The sequence below is a fragment of the Loxodonta africana genome, chromosome 1 (assembly GCF_030014295.1).
Source record: "Loxodonta africana isolate mLoxAfr1 chromosome 1, mLoxAfr1.hap2, whole genome shotgun sequence".
Taxonomy (NCBI): Eukaryota; Metazoa; Chordata; class Mammalia; order Proboscidea; family Elephantidae; genus Loxodonta; species Loxodonta africana.
In genome coordinates this window covers 97,547,008-97,569,950 of record NC_087342.1, presented here as the reverse complement: position 1 = coordinate 97,569,950, position 22,943 = coordinate 97,547,008, and the positions used below count along the sequence as shown (strand labels likewise).

Genomic DNA, 22,943 nt, shown 5'->3' with positions numbered 1-22,943 from the left:
ATGGTTGAGCTACGTGTATTATCATTTGTTTTGTGGGCTTGGCTAATCTTTGGCTGAAGGGTGAACCTCAGGAATTACTTCAATACTGAGTTAAAAGGGTGTCCAGGGGGCATACTCTTGGGGTTTCTTCAGTCTCTGTCAGACCAGTAAACTGGCCTTTTTTTGTGAGTTTGAATTTCCTTCTACATTTTTCTCTAGGTCTGTCTGGGACCCTCTATTGTGATCCCTGTCAGAACAGTCGAATATTGTCAGTTTTTTTTAACTTCAGCCATTCCCATGCATAGGAAGTGGTATCTCAATGTGGTTTTAGTGTCTTTTGCTCATTAAAAAAAAATCATTTGTCTTCTTCTTGAGTTGTATGCAATAAGACAAGCCCTTGTTAGATATGTTTTGTGAATATATTCTCCCAGTCTCTGGCTTGCCTTTTCATTTCCTTAATTGGTCTTTCAAGGAGGAAAAATTTCTAATTTTCAATTTATAGCTACTATAATTAACCTTTTTTTGGTCTACATATAAGGAAACTAAGGTACAGAGAAATTAAGTAATTTGCCCAAAGATAGATAGTAAGTGGCAGAGTTAGGATTCAAATTCAGGCCGTGCCAAGTTACGATAGTCCCAAAAGGTTTAAAACACAGCCTGAGCAAGGTATAAAAACAAAGTAGGTCCTTGTCCAGCAGTATTTACTGAGAATCTGCTCTACACCAGACATTTTCCTTAGAGGAATGATATATGAGGTTTACCAAAAGCAAAATGATTGCTGCTACGTGCTTGACATTGTGGGCCTAGTTCCTATTTTTAGTGTTTTGTTGGGTTTTTCTTTTCTTTTGATTTTTTTAATAGAGATATTTTATTTTTGTCATGTACCTTTAAGCCTTGGCAAATTTTATAATTAGTAAAATACACTAGAGGAATGGGCTCAAACGTAGCTATGAGTGTGAGGATGGTTTAGGACCCGGCAACATTTCATTCTCTTGTACGTAGGGTCACAATGAGCTGACTGGACAGCACCTAACAACAAACTAACAGTAGTAATGTGTAACTTGTAGCCAACTTCATATGAATTGTTTGTGGTTTAGCTGTGCGTTCCATTTTAATTTCTATTGATACTTTCAGCTGTTGTGTTCTTGTTATGTGCCACTGAGTGGGTTCCGACTCATAGTGACCCTGTGTACAACAGAACGAGACACTGTCAGGTCCTGTGCCATCCTCACAATCATTGCTATGCTTTAGCCCATCGTTGCAGCCACTGTGTCAGTCCACCTCATTGAGGGGACTCTTTTCACTGACCCTTTACTTTATCAAGCATGATGTCTTTCTTCAGGGACTGGTCCCTCCTGATCACATATCCAAAGTACGTGAGACAAAGTGTCTTCAATTCTTGCCTCCGAGGAGCATTCTGGTTGTACTTCTTCCAAGACAGATATGTTTCTTCTTTTGGCAGTCCATGGTATATTCAATATTCTTTGCCAGCACTGTAATTCAAATGAATCAATTCTTCTTCCATCTACTTTATTTGTTGTCCAGCTTTTGCATGTATATGAACCAATTGAAAATACCATGGCTTGGGTCAGGTGCACCTTAGTCCTCAAAGTGACATCTTTGCTTTTCACCTATTCCCACTTCAATGTATTCTTAAGGTCTTTTTACTTAACTTTTAGGAGCATGCAGAATTTGGAAGGGTGACTTTTAAAACCAAAATACTTAATTTTTCTAGTTCTCCCCAAAAGTGTGAGCCAGATAGACAGCAAACTTTAAGAAGTACTTTGGCTTTTGCTGGTACTTTGCAACAGACACGAATACTTCCCATTTCTGTTGCTGTGTGGGGATCAGAGAGAACCACGTTAGGCAGGGGCTGAGAGCAGAATGGGGGAATCTAAGCAAATTTATGGCTCCATTTGAATTAGATATCGCAGCATAACTGTTCCTTTATTGTGGTGTTACAGGTCTTTGGGAAATAGAAAATAACGAAGACATGATATCTGTCTTCAAGTGCCTAATGGTTTAGCCTGTCAGAGTAGATCATGAAAAGCTTGCAGCTTTGAAAACCCTATGCAGTACATACAGTTCTACTGTGCACAAATGGGATTGCCATGAGTTGGAATCAGCTCTGTGGCAATTAGTTAAACAAATGGAATAGGACCCCCAAATTTGATAAAATAGTATTTGAGCTAATAAAGCTTTGATTAGCTGTAAGAATAAATTGCATTTATATATTCTGGTGTATTATACCTACTACCTTTGATCCTAAAGATCAAGAATCTTAAAAATGTTTATGCTCTTTGACCCCATAATTCTACTTCTAGGAATTTAACTTAAGGATTTATGGTAGAAGCTCACCTAACCACCTCCAGACTAATACTCTCCATTTTGTTAGTAAACATACAGAGTGATACCACTTGTTTATTGTTTTGTGGTGTGGTCCCACATTGCTCCCAGCATTTAGTGGCCTTGTCGATGCTTTCCAGCCAGAGACCACCAGGAACACACCTATAGTTGAACAAGTTGGAATTATTACTTGTTGAGGCTAGGGAGAATGTGCAGCATTTGGGAACCATTGGGTATCTCAGGAAGAGAAAGTTAGAAAGGAGTTATTATAGGGTTTAGGCTTGTGTTAGGTGGTTTGGGGAGAGTTGAAGAAGTGTGATCTTGCTCAGGATTGGATGCTGTTGAGGATGTGGGGAGATTCAGTGCTTGAGTATCTGAAATTTTCTCCAAGAGGAGGGCAGACTAGAGTGATACTCAAGCAGAACTGCTAGAGAAGCAGCAGTCACTCACGTGAGCCAGGAGAGGGGGGTGTTTGGTATTTTGTCGGTTGCACAGTGACCTTGTTTTTGTCTGTGCTTAGACAGTATTTTGAAGTGGTCTTGTTTTGTCTCACTTTTATGTGGTCTTGGAGTGACCTTATCTTATGTTGATGTTTTGTGAGATTGTTGATGTCCAACAGGAGTATAACTCTAACTTTGAGCCCTAGGGCAGCTGCAAACAACACTGAGGCCTCGCTGTAAGTGTCCAGCCAGTTTCCAGATGCAGGAGCTGCTTTTTTTCTTTCTCAGATTCTTACTAAGAGGTGGTTAAAACTTTCTTATGCCCTTTGTATTTTTTGTAATTTTGTGATTTCATTAGATATTAGATAAAAGACTGAATGAGTGTAAAAAGAAAGAGGAATTACTCCTATGAAAACTAGGTTGAATGCTTTGGAAAGACTTATTAACGTGAGTTGCTGAAAGCATTTTTTAAAATGGCTGTTGAATTAGGGGTAGGTGTAGGGTCGCAGTGAGTCAGCAGCATCCACTCCACGGCACAACAACAACAAAAAGATGGGTGAAATAACTAGGCCTTTCAGAACAGATTTTTACCAGAAGAATTCTGCTCATCGATTGCTTTACAAGTGTCTCCTGGTCCTGGCTCCACTTAAAAGAAGCTCACAGTGTAAATTGTAGATAATACATCGTGAATGTGATTTAAGTAGTGGAGCTGATAGGGCGCTCTTATCACTGAAGCCACGCTTAGAGACAAGGCCTTTGCCTTCCAACACAAGGCTAGTGAATTAAGATACTATTCTTATGTGTATTAGGTTAAAAAAAAGTTTGAGGTGTATATACAGTGATTCCTCCCTTAGAGTAGCATTTTTGATTAACCTACCAACCATAGTTCTGATTATGTCAGGTATGAGGCTTTTATAGTATAAAGAAATTCACATAAAGATTTAGGTGAAACTTTATAAGAGTAAAAAAAAAAAAAAAGAATTGAACAACCTAAATGTTTGTTAATGGGGAGTGATGAAATTATGGTATATTCATAAGGTGGAATAATATATAGTTATTAAAAGTCATGCTTTCAGTTATTTATCAACAAGAAAAATTCTCATATACTGTGAAATACAAAGAGCAGGCTACAAAACCAAATAAAGTATGATCCCAGTTTTAAGATTGTATATATAAACATTTAATATGCAAATAATGTGTACATACATAATTGGAAGAAAATGAATTAAAAAAATAGATAATAGTTGTTCCCAGATGCTGGAATTTTGGAGGTTTTTAATTGTGTTCTTTATGCTTTTCTATATTTCCAAGTGTTCTATAATGAATATTGTTACTTTTTAAAATCAAGGGAAATGCTTTTTAAGAGAGCCCCAAGGTTGGCAGTTTTAGAAACTTATCTGCAGGGCTTTTTGCTCAGTGTGTTTCATTCAGTACGTGAAGCTCTGTGTAAAAGAACCTTTAATGTTTCCAATTGAGAAGAAAAGCAAAGGCACAGGCCTGATTTATTTAGCCTGGGGCTCCTGTGGATTTAATTGACAGGCTGATGTTTCCAACTTCAAAGGCTTAGCATAGATATCATCTATGAATTAAGCTTTTGCTGACTGCCCCCATCCTCACCCCTAGGCAGAATTATTCATTCCCTCTTCCATTCCCCTTGTTTACACTCTATTTTAGTGCTTGCCGGTGAAAGACCTGAAAATCTGCTCCTGTAAAGATTACAGCCAAGAAAACCCTAAGGGGCAGTTTTTCTCTGTCACAGGGGGTCGCTAAGAGTTGGAATTGACTTGAAGGCACCCAACAATAGCCACCCTACACCGTGTGTTCCTTGGAAGGAAAAATGGAATGGTTACTTTTATAGTCTTAGTACCTAGCACAAAGCATTGTTCCTCAGAAATTGGCTGAATGTCTTGAACAATGTACAGTAGTACCTTCACAATATAAAAATATTTTTGAAGAGGCATGTAAGGTATTTGCCTTAAGATATCAGAGTTGACAGTAAATATTACACACACACATATTCTGAATGGCTCACATTAAAACATGGCATGGTCCTTTAAGAGAAGCCTGTCAATAGCAGACTTTGAATTTCTTCTGATGATTCTGGACTGTTTTCACAGTATAACCATGTGTGGAGGGAATATAAATTCTTTTAGCCATTTTGGAAGGGCAGTGGGTAATATCTGTCAAATTTAAAATGCGTATCACCTTTGTTTTTCTAGAAATTTACTTTCCAAATATACTCACCTCACCAAACCAAACTCACTGCTGTTGAGTCAATTCTGACTCATAGTGTCCCTATAGGACAGAGTGGATCTGACCCATGGGGTTTCCAAGGAGTGGCTGGTGGATTTGACCTGCCAACCTTGCAGTTTGCCGCCCAACTCTTAACCACTGTACCCCCAGCTCTCCACAGGGACTGTTTGGTTTACAGCCATGGCTCCATCAGGGCTCCAAATACACTCACACAAGTAGGCAAGCACATATGAATATGCATCCTCGTTAGAGCACTGTTGCTAATGTTTCTCAATAGGGCATTGACTGGAATATTATGTAGCCATTAAGAATGAGGTAGATCTATTGTACTGACGGTGACAACCATGATGATGATGATGGTGACGGCTGAGGTTTGTTAAATACATATTATATGCCAGGCACTGTGCCAGGCATTTGACATATCAAATAATTCTTACAACTCTCTATGAAAGGTACTGTTATTATCTTCATTTTGTAGATGAGGAAACTGAGGCACAGAGATTAAATAACTTGCCCCAGTTCACACAGCTAGTGAGGGGCAGACCAAGTGGTCAAATCCAGTTAGTCTGAGTTCAGAGCAGACTGCACTTCTAAACACTAAGCTGCACATCCTCCTTTCTGCTGATAGAAAAGAATGATCCAGATATATAGTAAATGGAAAAAAAAAGATATATATTAAGTGAAAACACAGTTCAGAACAAAGTATAATATGCTGTCATTTGTGTTTAAAAAATATGTTTTTTTAAGTGACAGCTCATACTAGAAGAATACAAAAGAACAACAGTGGTTTTGTCTGGATGACCTTTCATTTTATATCCTCGTGTGTTTTTAAATAATAGGCATGTATTACATAAATTTTTAACTAAGATAAGTATAGCTGATGTTTTGAAAAGTTGTAATAACTTAATGAAGACTAAGCTGAAGTCATTGGCCACAAATGCCTTATCTACCCCTACCTACATCCCTTTACGCAGGGCTTCCCTAATCCCAGTGTTCTTGTACCAGTGTTTAGAACACTAATCCCAGTGTTCTCTCAACCCAAGACAACAGCTGTCTTCCAAATTTACTTCCTCTGGGGTTCCTTGTTTACCTGATACCACTTTGAATGCTTAAGCTTTTGTTCGACACAGCACTTTAAGTTTGTGCTTTATCCCTTTAAATTGCCTAGATTTTCTGTTCTGTTTCCCAAAGAATTTAAGGCTGCTTACAATAAGGTATACTTAAGGATATATATAAGAGGAACTGTAATTAAATAGGCTAATATAGTTCTGCAATTGAGCAGTAAATTTAACTTTTAGTTTCCTGGAAGTAGGGCAAAAAATAAAATATTCTGAGCTCTAAAGTTCTTGTGATTTGACAAAAGGATACATTACCATTTGGTTTAGAAAAAAGTGTTTTTTTCTGATACTAAATTTTGTGAAGAAATTTGTTTCATGGACCCTTTAATGCAATTTATATTTTTCTAGTTGTTTTTGTTTGTTGGTTTTCTCTACCCAACTAAATCATAAGCTTCCTTATGACAAATTTCATTTTCTGTAGTACTTTGGTTATGCCTCTGCCTAGAAAACATGCCTTATTATTATGGTTGAAATTATGAATTAAGTAACAACTACAACCTAGCCACATTTGATGGATTATGTTACTGCCCCTTTTCAAAGACCATTAATCTTTGAGAAACTGATTTAAATATGTTTTGGAAATTGATACTGCTTTCGCCTTCCTCAGCAGAGAATCTTCTCTGATACCCCTCAAAGAATCATAATTTACTTCTCGTGTGTAGCTTTTACTGAATTCTGTCATTTTGTAGCCCATACTTTCTAGTGTAGTATGAGAAGTTAGAAATTGGTTTGAATTTTTGTTTTATGGAAGTTAAGTCCTTTAAAATATGGTTTATAGCTTCCAACTGTCTTTTCCTTTCTCTTAGGCCAAGTTATCAAGGCTTGGGACATTGGAGTGGCTACCATGAAGAAAGGAGAGATCTGCCACTTACTGTGTAAACCAGAATACGCATATGGCTCAGCTGGCAGTGTCCCCAAAATTCCCTCGAATGCTACTCTCTTTTTTGAGGTACGTATGTGTTGTGATGCTGTCTTGTCAGCATCTGCCCTACTATGGCCCTGCCTTTGAGACAACAGTCAGTGAAACAAGGAACTAAGTTTGCTCTTTAGAATCAGATCCAACTTATTTATTTTGGAGCTTGGGTTCTTGAATTATTTCCCACAAACCCAAAGGGTGTCTGCCAGTGCTTTCTTAGAAACTGTCTCTGGCATAAAAAGATCATATCCAAATAAACAATACCAGACTTGGAAATAAAGGTTCTGGTCAGTGGTGTGAGTATGACATGCTCAAAATTGACCAGAAGACAGGATGGAAAGGTTGGAGATAATATTGAAATATGCCCAAACCAGCTTGTAAGGTGTTTGCATATTATAAAGGTTTACAGATTGTCACAGATCTCACTTCTTCATTAGAAGTGGTAGATGGTAATAATATGTATTCATCCTGTGTTGAATTACACATATTTGGCAAAACCTGATTTAAAAAATAATTGAGAAAATGCTTGGACCATCCTAACTAGATGAAATAAACCTGTTTCGTAGGCCTGATTTATAGGATTTGTTCTTACATTTTAAGATGAGAACTCCAAGAATCCGGGGTGGAAAAGTGGTGGCTTCAGAGTCAGACAAAATAGTTCTGTGCCAGCACCTCGTAGCTCTGGCTTTTTGCCCACAAAGCAGTTTTCCTAGTATTTCCTGTCTGTCTTTGCGCCACAGCCCCACAGGATGTAGTCCTAGACATTATCATTACATGAAGGCTCTTTCCAGGTATTCAAAAGTGCAGTGTTTTTTTTTTTTTTTTTCCTACTTTTCCACTAACTAAGATGTATAGATAAATATTTTAATAGATTTTTTTATTTCATAAAATGAAAGAATAGGGTTGCCCTTGCTTTTACCTATATTAAATTGACTTTGTTTGGTCTTTTCTCAGTCAAATCCCTTTTTCCTTTCTAGATTGAGCTCCTCGATTTCAAAGGAGAGGATTTATTTGAAGATGGAGGCATTATCCGGAGAATCAAACAGAAGGGAGAGGGATACTCAAACCCAAACGAAGGAGCAACAGTAGAAAGTAAGTACTGCTATGAGAGAGAATAAGTCCTTAAAAGTTGGATTCCACTTATATGGATGAAATAGAGATTTAAAAAATATATATATATTTATAGAAATAAGCATATTGAGTATATCAAGAATAGCCTTAAACATTTATTTAATAATGACTTCATTTGGTAATATTAACATGTTATGTGCCAGGCACCATACCAGCCTCTACAGACTCAAAGATAAATAAAAGATAATCCTATACCTCGAGGAATTCTCAGTCTGTTGACTCCTGTGGTGTGCCAGCAACTGCATTAATCACTTCACATATTTATGTATATCTTTTTCACAGTAGCCTTATGAGGTATTATCTCCAGTGGGAAGGTTCAAAGAAGTTATATAAATTGGCCCAGGTTACAGAATTACTTAACAGAACAAACAGTAGATTGTAATCACCTCCAAGACTCTCCAGCCCATCGCACTGCTGTCATCAAGATAAAAAACAGTTTATCACACGAGCTTAATGAAAATTAGATAATAGTGTTCATTCTAGTCTACATCAGGAGGGCTAGGTTCAAGTCCTGCTTTGTTGTTTACCGCGTGATCTGAAGCTATTCCATTTCTTCATTTGCCAAGTGGGAGAATGGACAGCTCTGAAGACTGGTATTCCCTCCCAGAGCACTTTGCATGTAGCGCTGAGTACACTGTTGTCGCTTTGTATCATAATCAGTGTTTGCCCGCTTTCCTCAGTATAGAGGGAGAGCACGGGGAACAGTCTTTCCTCACCTTTATGTTTCCAGTATCACCTACAGTGCCTGACACACATTTGGTATTTAGTTGGAGGCTTTCTGCATGGGTAAATGTTTAGAAGGTACCATTACTGAGCGAAAGTCTTTCTAGAAAGAGAATTGTGAGAAAACAGAGAAAGAGAGAAAAGCTTTTATTAAGAAAAAAGTCAGATCACTAAATAAGGATGGATGGGAACATGAACTTTTAGATAAAAAACAAAAAACCCCTTGCTGTCGAGTCAATGCTGACTCTCACAGTGACCGTATAGGGCCACTTAGATAAAAGACCTATTTAAGATATAAAGAGATCATTTAAAACAGTAAACTAAAGTAGTTGCTTATTTTTAATGTTGTATATATTACTGGACCCATATTTCATTTTCGTGAATCTGGCAGATTAATTTGAATTTAGTTGGTAATTTTATTGTAAGTGTCTATAAATACTGTTATTATATTATTGCAGTTGAAATGTTTAGACAATTGTTCATGATAAGTTTTAGGATAAAGAGGAGCTCATATACCTAATGTGGGAGAAGTAACTGCAGACCAAGCGTCAGGAGATCGGGGTTCCAGGCTCAGCCCTGGCCTCTGCTGACTCTAATTAGACCTCCCCTCCCTGGGATTCACTGGATGGCACAAATGATGAAGCACTTGGCTGCTAACCAAAAGGTTGGGGGTTCAAACCCACCCAGAGATGCCTAGCAATTAGTTTCTGAAAGATCACAGCCATGAAAATTCTGTAGAGCGCAGTTCTACTCTGCAACACGTAGGTTGCAGAATCAACTCAACTGCTACTGGTTGGTTTCTCTGGGTTTTAGTTTCCTTCCTATCCAGTGGGGCAGGGTTGGACCTCTTGATTTCTGAGTTAACTACTAGCCTTAAAAATTCTATGATGTAATTTGAAATGTTTATGGAAGTTATAGGGTTGATAGAAAGTTATCTTTAGTATATTAATAAGCCCTTAAGCAGTTTGCCTACAAGTATTTTTTTCTACAAGTATTTAAAATTTTTATTACGAAAATTATCAAATTTATACAAAAATTTTTTTGTTATGATATAGTGACCCCCAAATTAAATAGTTTATAATATATATTTTTAAACTGGTTGTTTTTGTAGATTAAAATTAAAAGGAAAAACTTTTTCTCAATTATAGACACTACCACAAAACAACCACCATAGAAGTAGGGGACTTTGAATTGAAGCAAACTAAGTTAATATTTTCGATGGGAGTCTTTTTTTTAACTTTTTGTTTTGAAATAATTTTAGACTTACAGAAGTTACAAAACTAGTACAGAGAGTTCCCTTATCCCCTTCACGGAGCTTCCGCTAGTGTTAACATTTTGCCTACCATAGAACATTTACGAAAATCAGGAATTAACATAGATACAATACTGTTAACAAATCTGGAGATCTTATTTGAATTTCACTAATTGTCACATTAATTTCCTTTTTCTGGTCCAGGATCCAACATTGTGTTTACTTGGCATGTCTCCTTAGTCCTCTCCAATCTATGACAGCTCCTCTGGCCGTGCCACATTTGAAGACAACTGGCCAGTTATATTCTAGAATGTCCCTCAGTATGGGTTTGTGTGATGTTTCCCCATGATTAGCTTGAAATTATGCAGGTTTTGAAAAATGCCATGTATTGTGCCTTCCTCGGTTAATCATTATCAGGTGGTACATGATGGTTGCCATCTCAGTGTTAACTTAGTTAACTGATGTTAACTTGGATCAGTTGGTTAAGGAGGGGGTCTGCCAGGTTACTATTTTTCTCTTTATAATTACTAAGTGTCTGGTTGGGAGATACTAGGAGACTATACAAATATCCTGTTTTACATTACACCTTCACACACTAATTTTAACACCCATTAATGATTTTTACATGCAACATTTATTACCATGGTATTTGCCTAATGGTAATTTTTCTATTTCCATCATTCCTTCTGCGTTTATTAATTGGAATTTTACTCTAAAGAAAATCTGTCCCTTCTCCCCAGCCTATTTATCCAGTAATTTATATTAGTATGAATCCATGGATATTTATTTTGTAGATTATTAGTCATTACTATTCTTTTTATTGTGCTGCTCCAATTGTCCTAGATTTGGCTTTTTGGAAACTCCTTCAGGTTGGTTCTTGTGTCCTTTCAACCTGCCCTTACTGTTTTTAAGCACTTTCTTACTTTCTGGCACCAAAGATGTCCTAGGATCAACTTGTAACTTCCCTACCCTAACCCTGGAATCGATGATTTATGTAAGAAGTGCTGATTTCTTTTATTGGAGAGTAGTATTTAGAAGCTGACATCTGGATGTTTGGTGTGTTTGTGCCATGGGATGTCATTGTTTCTAGATCCTGGTAGTTGACAGCTAGGAAAATCAATGTGACTCAACATGCATTCACACACATCTGTGACATATTTTTATATTCATATATTTTATATCTTTATATGCTAAAAACTTAAGTTCATACCGACACTTCCAATTCCAGTCCAACACCACAGGTTTGTTCTAGATTTCTCTCTTTGTTCATTTGAAACTCCTTTCTCTGACAGTGAGAAACATGGCTCTCATTATCCACAATTATCCTTTTATTTGCTCAGTCCTAGTATATACATAAGGAGCCCTGGTGGCACAGTGGTTAAGTGCTCAGCTGCCAACCAAAAGGTTGGTGGTTTGAACCCATCAGATGTGGCAGTTTGCGTCCGTAAAGACCCTATGGGGCAGTTCTACTCTGACCTATAGGGTTGCTATGAGTTGGAACTGACTCTGTGGCAATGGGTTTAATGTAAACAAATATATATATATACACACACACACACACACACACATATGAAGTGCTCCTGGTGGTACAATGGTTAACCACTTGGCTGCTAATGGAAAGATCAGCAGTTTGAACCCACCAGCTGCTCTTGTGGGAGAAAAGACCTGGCAATCTCCTCCTGTAAAGATTACAGCCTAGGAGACCCTATGGGGCAGTTCCACTCTGTCATATAGGGTTGCTATGATTTGGAAGAGGAGCCCTGGTGGTGCATTGGTTAAAGTTCTTGGCTGCTATCCAAAAGGTTGGTAGTTTGAACCCACCAGCTGCTCCATGGGAGAAAGATATGGCAGTCTGCTTACTTAAAGATTACAGCCTTGGAAACCTTATGGGGCAGTTCTGCTCTGTCCTTAGCGTTGCTATGAGTCGAAATCAGCTCCACAGCAATGGGTTTGGTTTATGAGTTAGAGTCTATTCGACAGCAAACAACAACCGTACATGAAGTAGTTTCAGAATTCTAAACCATACCCCTATAAAAAACAAACTTCTGAAGTAGGAAATATTTTTGTAAAGTTGTTTTTTGTCATTAGCCTTACAGTGTACTTAAAACACTGTTTGCCAACTTAGGTTAGTTTTTTTCTTCCTTACTGCTTTCAGTGTGGTTATGAGATTCATTTGTAATACAATTAGGTTCATTTGTTACTATCTGTTTTCCATTTTGGGTTCCCCTCACACTCTGATTTTATTTATTTACTTATTTATTTGTATTTGAAGTGTGGGAACTGTTATCATAGTTCTAAACTGTACACAGAGGTATATTGAGAAGTACTATTCTCCTCTCATCCCCTCTACCCCATTTCCGTTTCCCCATTTTTTTCTCACCTTGTTCCTACCTACCCCCTGTAGGTAGCCAGCCTCATTAGTTTCTGGTTTATTCTTCTGTTTCTCTTTTGCAGAAATGAGCAGATGCCTGTATGTATATATATTTTTCTCTTATGTCTACTTTCTTTTTGCTTGGAGGGTAGTGTATTATGGATGGAATTTTTTAAATGTATTTGAATAATCCTTTATGTAACTGTATTTTTTTTTTTTTTCTGTTTCCAAGTATATTAAAGGGCAGTGACTGATCTTTTGTTTCTCATTTTGTTAGCATGCTGTTTTCTGGGGAATTTTAGAGTAAAAGATTAATTTTATTTTTTCTCCCAAAAGCCCTTTTTGGTTTTCTGGAACAAATCAATTTTATGAAAATGGAAATTTATTGTACTGTATTTTCCTTTATCAAGGTTTAGGTGACCGGCTTTCACTCTTTGAAACAAGTTAGCTATGTGGGAGAGGAGGACAGAGGGTGCCTTAAAGGTGGTCCCTGTCAGAAACCAAGATCACATTGTTCTTTTTGAGATCCCAGTTTTACTAGTTTACCTTTCTTTGTAGCATCACCCATATTAGATTCAAAACAAAGTATAAATTATAGTGAAAGAGAACAATAGACACTGATCATTCATTACAATATACCATCGTAGATACATAAGAGTTACTATGTTTCTGTCACTTTCTGTAAAGGTACAGTGAAGTAGTTGGGGTAAACACAGACTTTGCACGTAATAGACTTGAATTGTGAATCTTGGAATCACTACTTAATATTTTTATGACTTTAGACAAGTTACTTGACCACAATGAGCATCCAGTTTTCTCATCTGTAAAATGGGAGTAGTGGTCTTTTACTCCCACAGAGGTGTGAGAGTTAAATGGAGAAGAGTGCCTAGCACAAGGTAGACACTTAATTTCATTTTTTCTACCCTCTGTTTACCCTGGAGACCCTGGTGGCATAGTGGTTAAGTGCTACAGCTGCTAACCAAAAGGTCGGCAGTTCAAATCTACCAGGCACTCCTTGGAAACTGTATGGGGCAGTTCTACTCTGTCCTGTAGGGTTGCTATGAGTCAATATCGACTCAATGGCAACAGGTTTGGTTTTTTTGGGGGGTTTCTGTTTATCCTGGGTGGCGTAAACAGTTAAGCACTCAACTACTAACTGAAAGGTTGGTGGTTTGAACCCACCCAGGGGTGCCTCAGAAGAAAAGCCTGGAGATCTGCTTCCAAAATGTTGCAACCTTGAAAACTTCATGGGCAGTTCTTTTATGCAACACGTAGGGTCACTATGAGTCTGAATGGAATGGATGGCAGCTGGTTTGGTTTTATCTTGTGTTTGTATAATCTGCTTTTCTTCTCTCAAATTCATTTAAGGGGAGAAATCCTTGACTCCTTTCTCTTATATTGTATATCTAATCTATCAGCAAATCTTTTTGGTTCTATCAGGGTTGACCTACAACCCATTGTTAGTTTGTCTTTGTCTTTAATAACAGACTTCAAATGAATTATATATATTCTCAATAGTAATCTCATCTAGATCATATTTCTCCAGTTTTTTGGAGGGTGAGTAGGGGCGTAACATTATGTACTGAATCAAAAGACTTACTGTATTATGATCTTTTGCCTTTTTTCCCATAATTTGTTTGCTTCTGTGTGAAAGAGAGAACTTAGGTTAGTTTGACAGGATTGATTTTTTTCTCAAAGGTGTTGATTTTTTACTGTCTTATGTCAGAATCCTAGTGCTTTCAAATCAATTTTTAGATTCTGTTCCAGTATGCTTTTTCACTTGTGTCAAATTAAGATGACAATCTTGTAATTTTTATTCAATATTGTCCTTTTTCTATAAAAAAGAAAAGGTTACTGTGTTCTAAGGTATTCTAACGGACAGTATTATGATGACTGATACTTCAGTCATCACGCTTCAGTTTAATTGCCAGTAGTGGCTACATCATTATTTTCAAGCTTTGTTTTCTTAGAAAATCCTGACTGACATAAAGCTCTAAATAGCTACCAGTTTCTCTTCCCCCCACTCTCAGTCTCCCACATCTGATTTCTAATTGTTAGAGTAAGTACAGCAAAATGCTGGCTGTGTGTGGCTCTCTCAGCTGCAGTGCTTTCAGCCACATTTGAATGCAAAGAATGCAGACAATCAGCAGTATAGTCATGTGTCCCTTGGGCAACGCCCGACCCATATATGTACGTAGTCCCATAAGGCCATAATAAACCCAAAACTCACTGCTATTGAGTCGGTTCTGACGCAGTGACCCTGTAGGACAGAGTAGAACTGCCCCATAGGGATTCCAAGGCTGTGATCTTTATGAGGGTAGACTGCCGCAGGTTTCTCCCACGGAGTAGCTGGTGGTTTGAACGGCCGACCTTTTGGTTAGTAGCCGAGCACTTAACCACTGTGCCATAAGAGAGTTCAGAAATCCTGATCAGAGAACAGGACGTAAATCTGATGTAGCAAATGCAACAGCTTCCCACACACAACCGTGTATCTCATGTCTCCTGTATACAAAGCATTTGCGCTGCCAGGAGTATAATGGTACCAAAACCAAATCAAACTCATTGCCATCAAGTGGATTCCAACTCACACTGTTGTTGTTAGGTGCCTTCAAGTCAATTCCGACCCATAGCAACCCTACGTACAACAGAACGAAACACAGCCCAGTCCTGCACCATCCTCACAATCGTTGTTATGCTTGAGCTTGTTGTGCAGCCACTGTGTTAATTCATCTCATTGAGGGTCTTCCTCTCTTTTGTTGACCCTCTACTTTACCAACCAAAAGGTTGGCAGTTTGAATGCACCAGCTGCTCCTTGGAAGTCTTATGGGGCAGTTCTACTCTGCCCTGTAGGGTTACTGTGAGTTGGAATTGATTCGATGGCAGCGGGTCTGCTTTACCAAGCATGTTGTCCTTCTCCAGGGACTGATCCCTCCTGATAACATGTCTAAAGTATGTGAGACGTAGTCTCGCCATCCTTGCTTCTAGGGAGCATTCTGGCTGTACTTCTTCCAAGACGGATTTGTTCGTTCTTCTGGCAGTCCATGGTATATTCAGTATTCTTCGCCAGCACCATAGTTCAAACATGTCAACTCTTAGGCCTTCCTTATTCGTTGTCCAGCTTTTGCATGCCTGTGAGGCAATTGAAAACACCATGGCTTGAGTCAGGCGCACCTTAGTCTTCAAGGTGACATCTTTGCTTTTTTAACACTTTAAAGAGGTCTTTTGCAGCAGATTTGCCCAGTGCAGTACTGCATACGTTGTTTGATTTCTTGACTGCTGCTTCCATTGGTGTTGATTGTGGATCCAAATAAAATTAAATCCTTGACAACTTCAGTCTTTTCTCCATTTATCATGATGCTGCTTGTTGATCCAGTTGTGAGGATTTTTGTTTTATGTTCAAGTGTAATCCATACTGAAGGCTTTAGTCTCTGATCTTCATCAGTAAATGCTTCAAATTCTGTTCACTTTCAGCAAGTAGGGTTGCTGAAAGGTTGATTCCGACTCATAGCGACCCTATAGGACAGAGCAGAACTGCCCCGTAAGATTTCTGAGGAGCAGCTGGTAGATTCAAACTGCCGACCTTTTGGATAGCAGCCAGATGCTTAACCACGGTGCTACATATAACGGTATAGTACATATATAACCTATAATACATATATCTTGATAGTCATAATAAACGCCTATGTTACTATCTTATATATGTACTGTACTTTCCATCCACATAAAAAGTTTACCATTTAACAGTGTATGTTTCGACTTGTAGGCAGCAGCATCCAATTTCATTCTTGAGTGTTGTAGCATTATTCTGTCTGTTTAGTTTTCTTTTGAAAATACTTCCTTGAAGTGCATCATGGCTTCCAAATGCAGCAAAACCAGTGCTAGTGATAGCAGCAGCAAGAGGCAAAGGAGAAGTATCAGTTCGGAAGTGAAACAAAAGGTTATTTAAACAACAGAAGGTGGAAAATCAGTGAATGCTATTGCTTGTGATTTAGGCATGTTCACACAACGTCCAGATCACAGTGTCCTGTTTCACAGAATGTGGATGTTAAGTGACACATGATTGCATTTTCAAATGTGAAAATTTCAACAGAGTGATCTGCAGAGTCAAGTTGTTAGAGCACTTTCCTTCCCTCTCACCTAGAAAATAATCTTAAAAAGAGAATAAGTCCATAATAGTGCTGGAAAATAGGGAGAATACAAGAAGTGGGTCAGAAATTATGAAGAATTTCTGGAATATATGAAGTAGGTGAAATTGGACTGATGGAAAACGTAGTGAGGAAACCCAACCCAAAGCAGGTGTAGAGAAGACCTCTGCAGAGGTACATACTGTTCTCAACAAGCTCGGGCAGAACTCCAAGCTCAGTCAGCTGGTGCAAGGGAGCCAAAGCAGTCTATGGGGCAATCACCCTGGTTGTTATAAAACAATATGGAACAGCTGGACCAGTAAACCTCTAGTGCAGTAGTTCTCAACTTTGGAGGCATTTAGAATCACCTGGGGAGCTTTAAAAAATCCTGATGCCCAGGCCTCAGCCCAGACCAGTTAAATAAGAATCTCAGAGGTTGGAACTCTAGGAGTAGTTTTTAAATCTCTCCACGTGATTCTAGTTTGCACCCAAGGATTGAGAATTACTTCTCTTGGGCCTGGCTGTTGACTTTTGCCCCCAAGCTAAAGCCACCAGGAATACTGGGTTTCTAAATAAAATAGGGATCTTCCTCAAAAGACTCCAAGTGTTGGCAAGGCCATTGTGTGTGTTGTCAAGTGGATTCCAACTCATAGTGACTCTACAGGACAGAGCAGAACTGCTCTTTGGGCTGTAATCTTTATGGGAGTAGATTGCCAGGTCTTTTCTCCCATGGAGAATTTGAATCTAAAGTATCTTTGAACCTTTAAACTGGATTTGGAGAAGAAAAAAAAAAAGTGAAAGGCAGCTGTGCAGAGCAGTAAATATGCTAAAGTACTCTGCTCCTGAAGTAAAACTTTTTCATGCCTGAGCAGTGGGGAAGGGTGCCCCCATCCATCTTGTGCACGTCATCCTTAGCATAATAAGCACTCAGTAAATATTTGTGACATTTTCACCCATGGATCCCCACCATCAGCACTCCTTTTTGGGAAAAGATCTGCTACGGAAACACATCCAACTGTTTAGAAAATCTGTGCCATGTAACTATAATCATTTGGTCATTCTCAATCTCCTTTTATAATATGATCAGACCACAAAGAATCATTAGACAAATATCATGAAAAAGAAATGCCAAGATGGATTAAGAGAAGAAATAGGAGGGAACTAATTACTGTCTTCAGAGATATTTAACAGGATATTAAATTCATAAGTCAAAATATCAGAGTCTTAGTTATCTAGTGCTGCTATAACAGAAATACCTCAAATGGATGGCTTTAACAAAGAGAAATTTATTCTTGCACAGTCCAGGAGGATAGAAGTCCAAATTCAGGGCACCAGCTCCAGGGGAAGGCTTTCTCTCTCTGTTAGTTCTGGGAGAAGGTCCTTGTCATCAATCTTTCCCTGGTTTAGGGGCTTCTCAGCATAGGGACCCTGGGCCCAAAGGACGTATCCCTTTCCCAGCTCTTCTTTCTTGGTGGTATGAGGTCCCTATCTCTCTGCATGCTTCTCTCTACTTTGATCACTTGTGCGATGCAGGCCACACCCCAGGGAAACTCCCATTACATTGGATCAGGGCTATGACCTGAGTTAAGGATGTTGCATCCCACCCTAATCCTCCTTAACATAGCCTGATCTTGCCTAATTAACCACAGGCAGAGATTAAAATGTACAGCACATAGGAAAATTACATCAGACCACAAAATGGAAGACAGTCACACAATACTGGGAATCATGACCTAGCCAAATTGACACACATTTTGGGGGAACACAATTCAATCCATAACAATCAGCTTCTCTGAAATACCAAAGGAAAGACCAGAAAGGTTCTGAAAAGTAAGAATATGATCATCGAAATTGAAACTCAGGTTGAGAGCAAAATGGATCGTCCTTGCCATCTGAATTGATGATCTGAATGGTCTGAATGATAGTCCAGGATATCTCAGAACACAGAGCAAAAGACAGAGATGAAAGGTGAAAGAAGAACTAGAAGACATGGATGATAAATCCAGGAGAGGCCATCACATCTAATCAAACGTGTGATAGAAGAAAATTTCCTAGCGAAGACAGAAAGATTGAAAGGGCCAGTTGATAACTGGCAAGTAGAAATGGGAATGCTTTTTCATCACGATATATCCTGGTGAAATGTCTGAATTTCAAAGTTAAAAAGAAAATTCTGAAGTCTTCCAGAGAGGAACAAGCTATGTGCAAAGTAATGTGATTCAGACTGCATCAGACTTCTCATCTGTGACACTAAACACTAAAAGACAATACTCTGAGCACTGTCTATAGCTATGAGTATTTAGAATGTAGAATTCTATACTTAGTAAAGCTATCATTTAAATATGAGAACAAAATTAAATTTTTTAAATGTATAGACTCATACCATTTCTGGAAAAAAATACTGGAGGATATTTCTAAAGCCTCACAAAAAATAAAGCCAAGAAGGAAAAACTTCAAGAATAAGAAATAGCAAAAATGATAATTTCTGTAATGACAGTGAAGTTGGATACATTTATTCTGGAAGATTCCTGAAATGGTAGAGCTGTAATGTTAAAAGTAATATTAATAATTTAACAGTCCAGACCTACAGTTCTGGGTCATTTTAACAAAATATGGTAGGGGTGGGTAGTGATAAGGGGAGGCAAAATTGTCTGAAATTATTTTCTTATTCCAGGGGAGATTAATTCTTGATACCAATAGAAATATATCTACCTTTAAATAAATTGTTAAAAATGTAATAGAAGGTACTAATAAGAATGGCATATAGAACTTGGAAACCATCTGGTGTGGGTTAGGGAAGTAGAGTAACAAGGAAAACTTGATCAATCTAGCAAAAGTCATAGAAGAAAAAGAACGGAAAACATTGTATAGAAAACCTAAAATAAGATGGTAGGAATAAAACCAGTCATATCAGTGATATATATATATATATATGATAAAGTCACTTATTGAAGGCAGACATTCTCATAAGGTTAAAACAACAATGATAACAACAAGATTTAGCTATATGCTCTTCATGAATGAAATGCCAAAAAATGGTGCCAACATTTGAAAACAGAGTAAAGATTTCATGTACGCCCATGTTGAGATCTGGTCAGGGTCAGGCTGTAAGGGTTTGCTTGTTTGTTTTTCACATGTTTTTGAAGTATTTATGAATGGCAAATAAGTTGAGGAAGAGAGAGCAAATTCTTGAGATCATTTTATTATATGTTTTCCACATAATAATGTAGTATGCCACTTGGTCTAAAATGGACACACAGTGTTATTCTATCGAGTATTTGGGATTTATGTAGCCCCTTTCTACTAAGAAAGTATTTTCAAGGCAGAGTAAAATCTTGGTAGAGAATAGTCTTGTTTTGTTCCATAAAACCTACCTAGTGGATCACTTTTTTTTAGAATAGTATGTTAAAAAAAAAAAAAAAGTTCCATATCAGAAAAGAATTTCAGTAGCCTCCTAGAATTTATTAAAATAAGAGAACTAATAGATTCAAAAAGGAAAATTTCCATAAATTAGTGGGAATTACTACCCTTTTTCTTAATGCCCTGTTTTCGGATTAGTCATTAAATAAATATTTATTTTCTAGCCCTGAACTGTGATGGGCACTGTGAAGTACAAAAGAAGTGTAAGACATTGCTTTTGCCCACTGGAAATTTTATTCATACTTTCATAGCTTTCTCTGTGGAGCCATTAAGTATTTTTCTTATACAGAGTTCTAAAACATGTTTAATCTGGTATAATTTACCACTGATTGCAGGAAAATAATCATAGCTAACATCCATTGAGTTTACCCCTGTATATCCACACATGACAAGGTGTTTTCGTATGGTAGATGCCCCAACATATGAATGCAGGAATTCCAGGTACTGGGCTAAAAGCCTGAAGTCAGTACCTAATTTAATCCACTCAACAATTATTACTTAGCTAACATTATCATCTGTATTTTATAATGAAGAAATTGAATTTCATCTGATTTAAATTACCATGCCCAAAGCTACAATTGTTAGTGGCAGAATGGGACTGGAATCCAGGTCCATACCCTTAAGTGCTGTACTGGTGTGAGGAGAGGAATGTGAGGATTTGTGTTGGTGTAGAATTTATTGCTGGGTCTATTCTTCCTGTTTAGATTAAAGAATGTAAGTCATTTGCATATGTGTTTTTCTATTGAAGAAGCCAGGTTCCTTTGGTGCCCTCAGTTTGCATGTGACCCTCAGTTCCAGAAGCCATCTTACAGTGGTGGTTGTTCATCTCAAACGGTGTGACATGGGTACAGCGGAGGAAGGGGGGCAGTTTCGGGTTTGGCCACCTTGCTGGGAACTGTTTCTCTTTTACTCTTCGAGTGCAGTATGCATCTGCTGCTTTTAGAAATCCATTTCTGCTTCCTCATTTGCTTTTTCAGGGGGTTATTGAGATTCCGCTATCTCCTGGATACTCTTATTAGGCAGGAAATACAAGGGGAGAGAAAGTCATTTGGCCGGAATTAGGCAGCAGAGAGAAAACTTGCCGAGTGGGAGTAACCTGTCACAACCTGGTTTTCTCTGGCCAAATGACCGGTCTTGTCTGGTAGTAATGCCATTACAACATTCCCATTCAAATCCCCATGACCCAGTAATTGTTTTGGGAATGAGTGCAAAGCTATCAGACACCAACTACTATAATTAGAAAAGGGAAAAACAGACACTTACCAGACCAAACGTCTTTAGGCTGGAGCGCCTACAGCACTTTTTTTTAAAATTTTAAGTTAAGGAGCCTCTTTCTCAGTTTTGCTTCCTACAACACAAATTGTACAGTTTTTGGGTTCTTGCATTCCAGTTTTTGTTACTGCTGTGCATTCTCTTTCCTTTTTCCCCCTATTTTAATCGGAGTACAAATTGCTGTCAGCACATCGAGTTCATGTGCCAGCCACATTCAGAACAGGGTGTTCTGTGCTCTTCAAAACAAAATTGCTCTAGGGCAGTAAGAGAACAATAAGTCAGAGCTCCAGTTTAAGTGATGTTTTGCAGGCAGACGGAGCTCACTTGATGTGGTTACACTCGGATTGCACAGTTAAACTAGGATAATTTGGTTTGGTTCAGCTTTAGGGTTTGGACGACCCCCCCTCCCTTTAAGTTACCCAGACTTTAAGAAGAAAAAATGTTGTCTCTTTTTAACTTGTTTATTTCTTTCTCTACCCAAAAAGCCCTAAGTAGAAGCATCCTGTATGTACTTTTATTCTCCTTGGGCACGTCATAGATCATTTATTTCCCGTAAATCATGTTGGTTGGGATTAGCAACAGACCTCCTGAGCCCTAGAGGCCGAGCTCCCAATGAGTCATGATGGTTATTATTAAATATTTATTAAGTGAGTATTTGCACTGAGAGATGCAAGGTCAAAAGCAACCACAGGTCTTCCACAGCCAGAACTGCCACGGCTCTTTGGTAGCAGTTGTTGGGACAGTATAAAGAGAAATAACTGAATCTAGAGGAGCTAAGCTTGTCTGCATCTATCACCAAGAGGGAGGGCCCTACTGTGGCAACTGCAGGCGTTTCTGTGGCTCCAAGGTGGTGTGTGAGTTCTTGTCAGCAGTCTTGTAGAACTTGTCACACCAGTGTTCCAAGTTTAGAAACCAGTTAACGGAGTGATAGTCTTTGCTACTTGAGGATGTAAAGAATCAATGGGCTGTATTCACCCTGAGGCTATACCTCCTCTTGCTTTGACATTCCAGATAAGTCAGTATTGAAAGATTTTATAAATACATATGTGTTTGTGTCTAAGATTTTATGTTACTGTAGGTAGTGCTTGTTCAGGTCCAATTTGGAAGAGTTAGATTTACCAGGAAAAAAAAAATTAGTCCGTATATGAGGTAGCAAGTATTTTATAAGAGCTATTGCAAAATTTTACCTTTTTACTGGGTGGCCACAAGCATTGGCTCTATCATTTATTGTCTGTGTGAGATCAGCTGCAATGAATGTTTTGTTTTGCTGTCTGAATTATGCCTTCATTGTAGTAGTTTGACTTGCTTTTTATTTTTTTTTTGCTTGTTTTTGCCAGCATGCTTATCGTTTTTTTTAACATGATGGGTTATCACTTCTAAAGAGCACTTCTGAAATTACTCGTATATAATTTCAATATCAAATACATGCATAAAGTGTAAAACCAGCCTAGGAAACTGACACACAGGCAGGAATCCTTTCCGAGTCTCTGGATTTCCTGTTTTGAAAACATATTCAAAGTTGATCAACCAGAAGCCGCAACGAATGTACTGATAGTTTCCTCCCCCACTAAATGTACTCTCCTCTAGGGAGGAAGATGATA

General features: G+C 38.2%; 1 protein-coding gene across 3 annotated transcripts in view; it reads left to right on the top strand.

Annotated features, from left to right (window-relative positions):
- The window catches only part of FKBP5 (FKBP prolyl isomerase 5), a 127,592-nt gene that overhangs the window by 69,411 nt on the left and 35,238 nt on the right, over positions 1-22,943 (top strand). For all 3 annotated transcript variants that reach the window (XM_064285188.1, XM_064285192.1, XM_064285194.1), the window contains exons 4-5: positions 6,943-7,085; positions 8,030-8,144. In XM_064285188.1, coding sequence (XP_064141258.1) covers positions 6,943-7,085; positions 8,030-8,144 — 258 coding nt within the window. The remainder of the gene's footprint in view (positions 1-6,942; positions 7,086-8,029; positions 8,145-22,943) is intronic.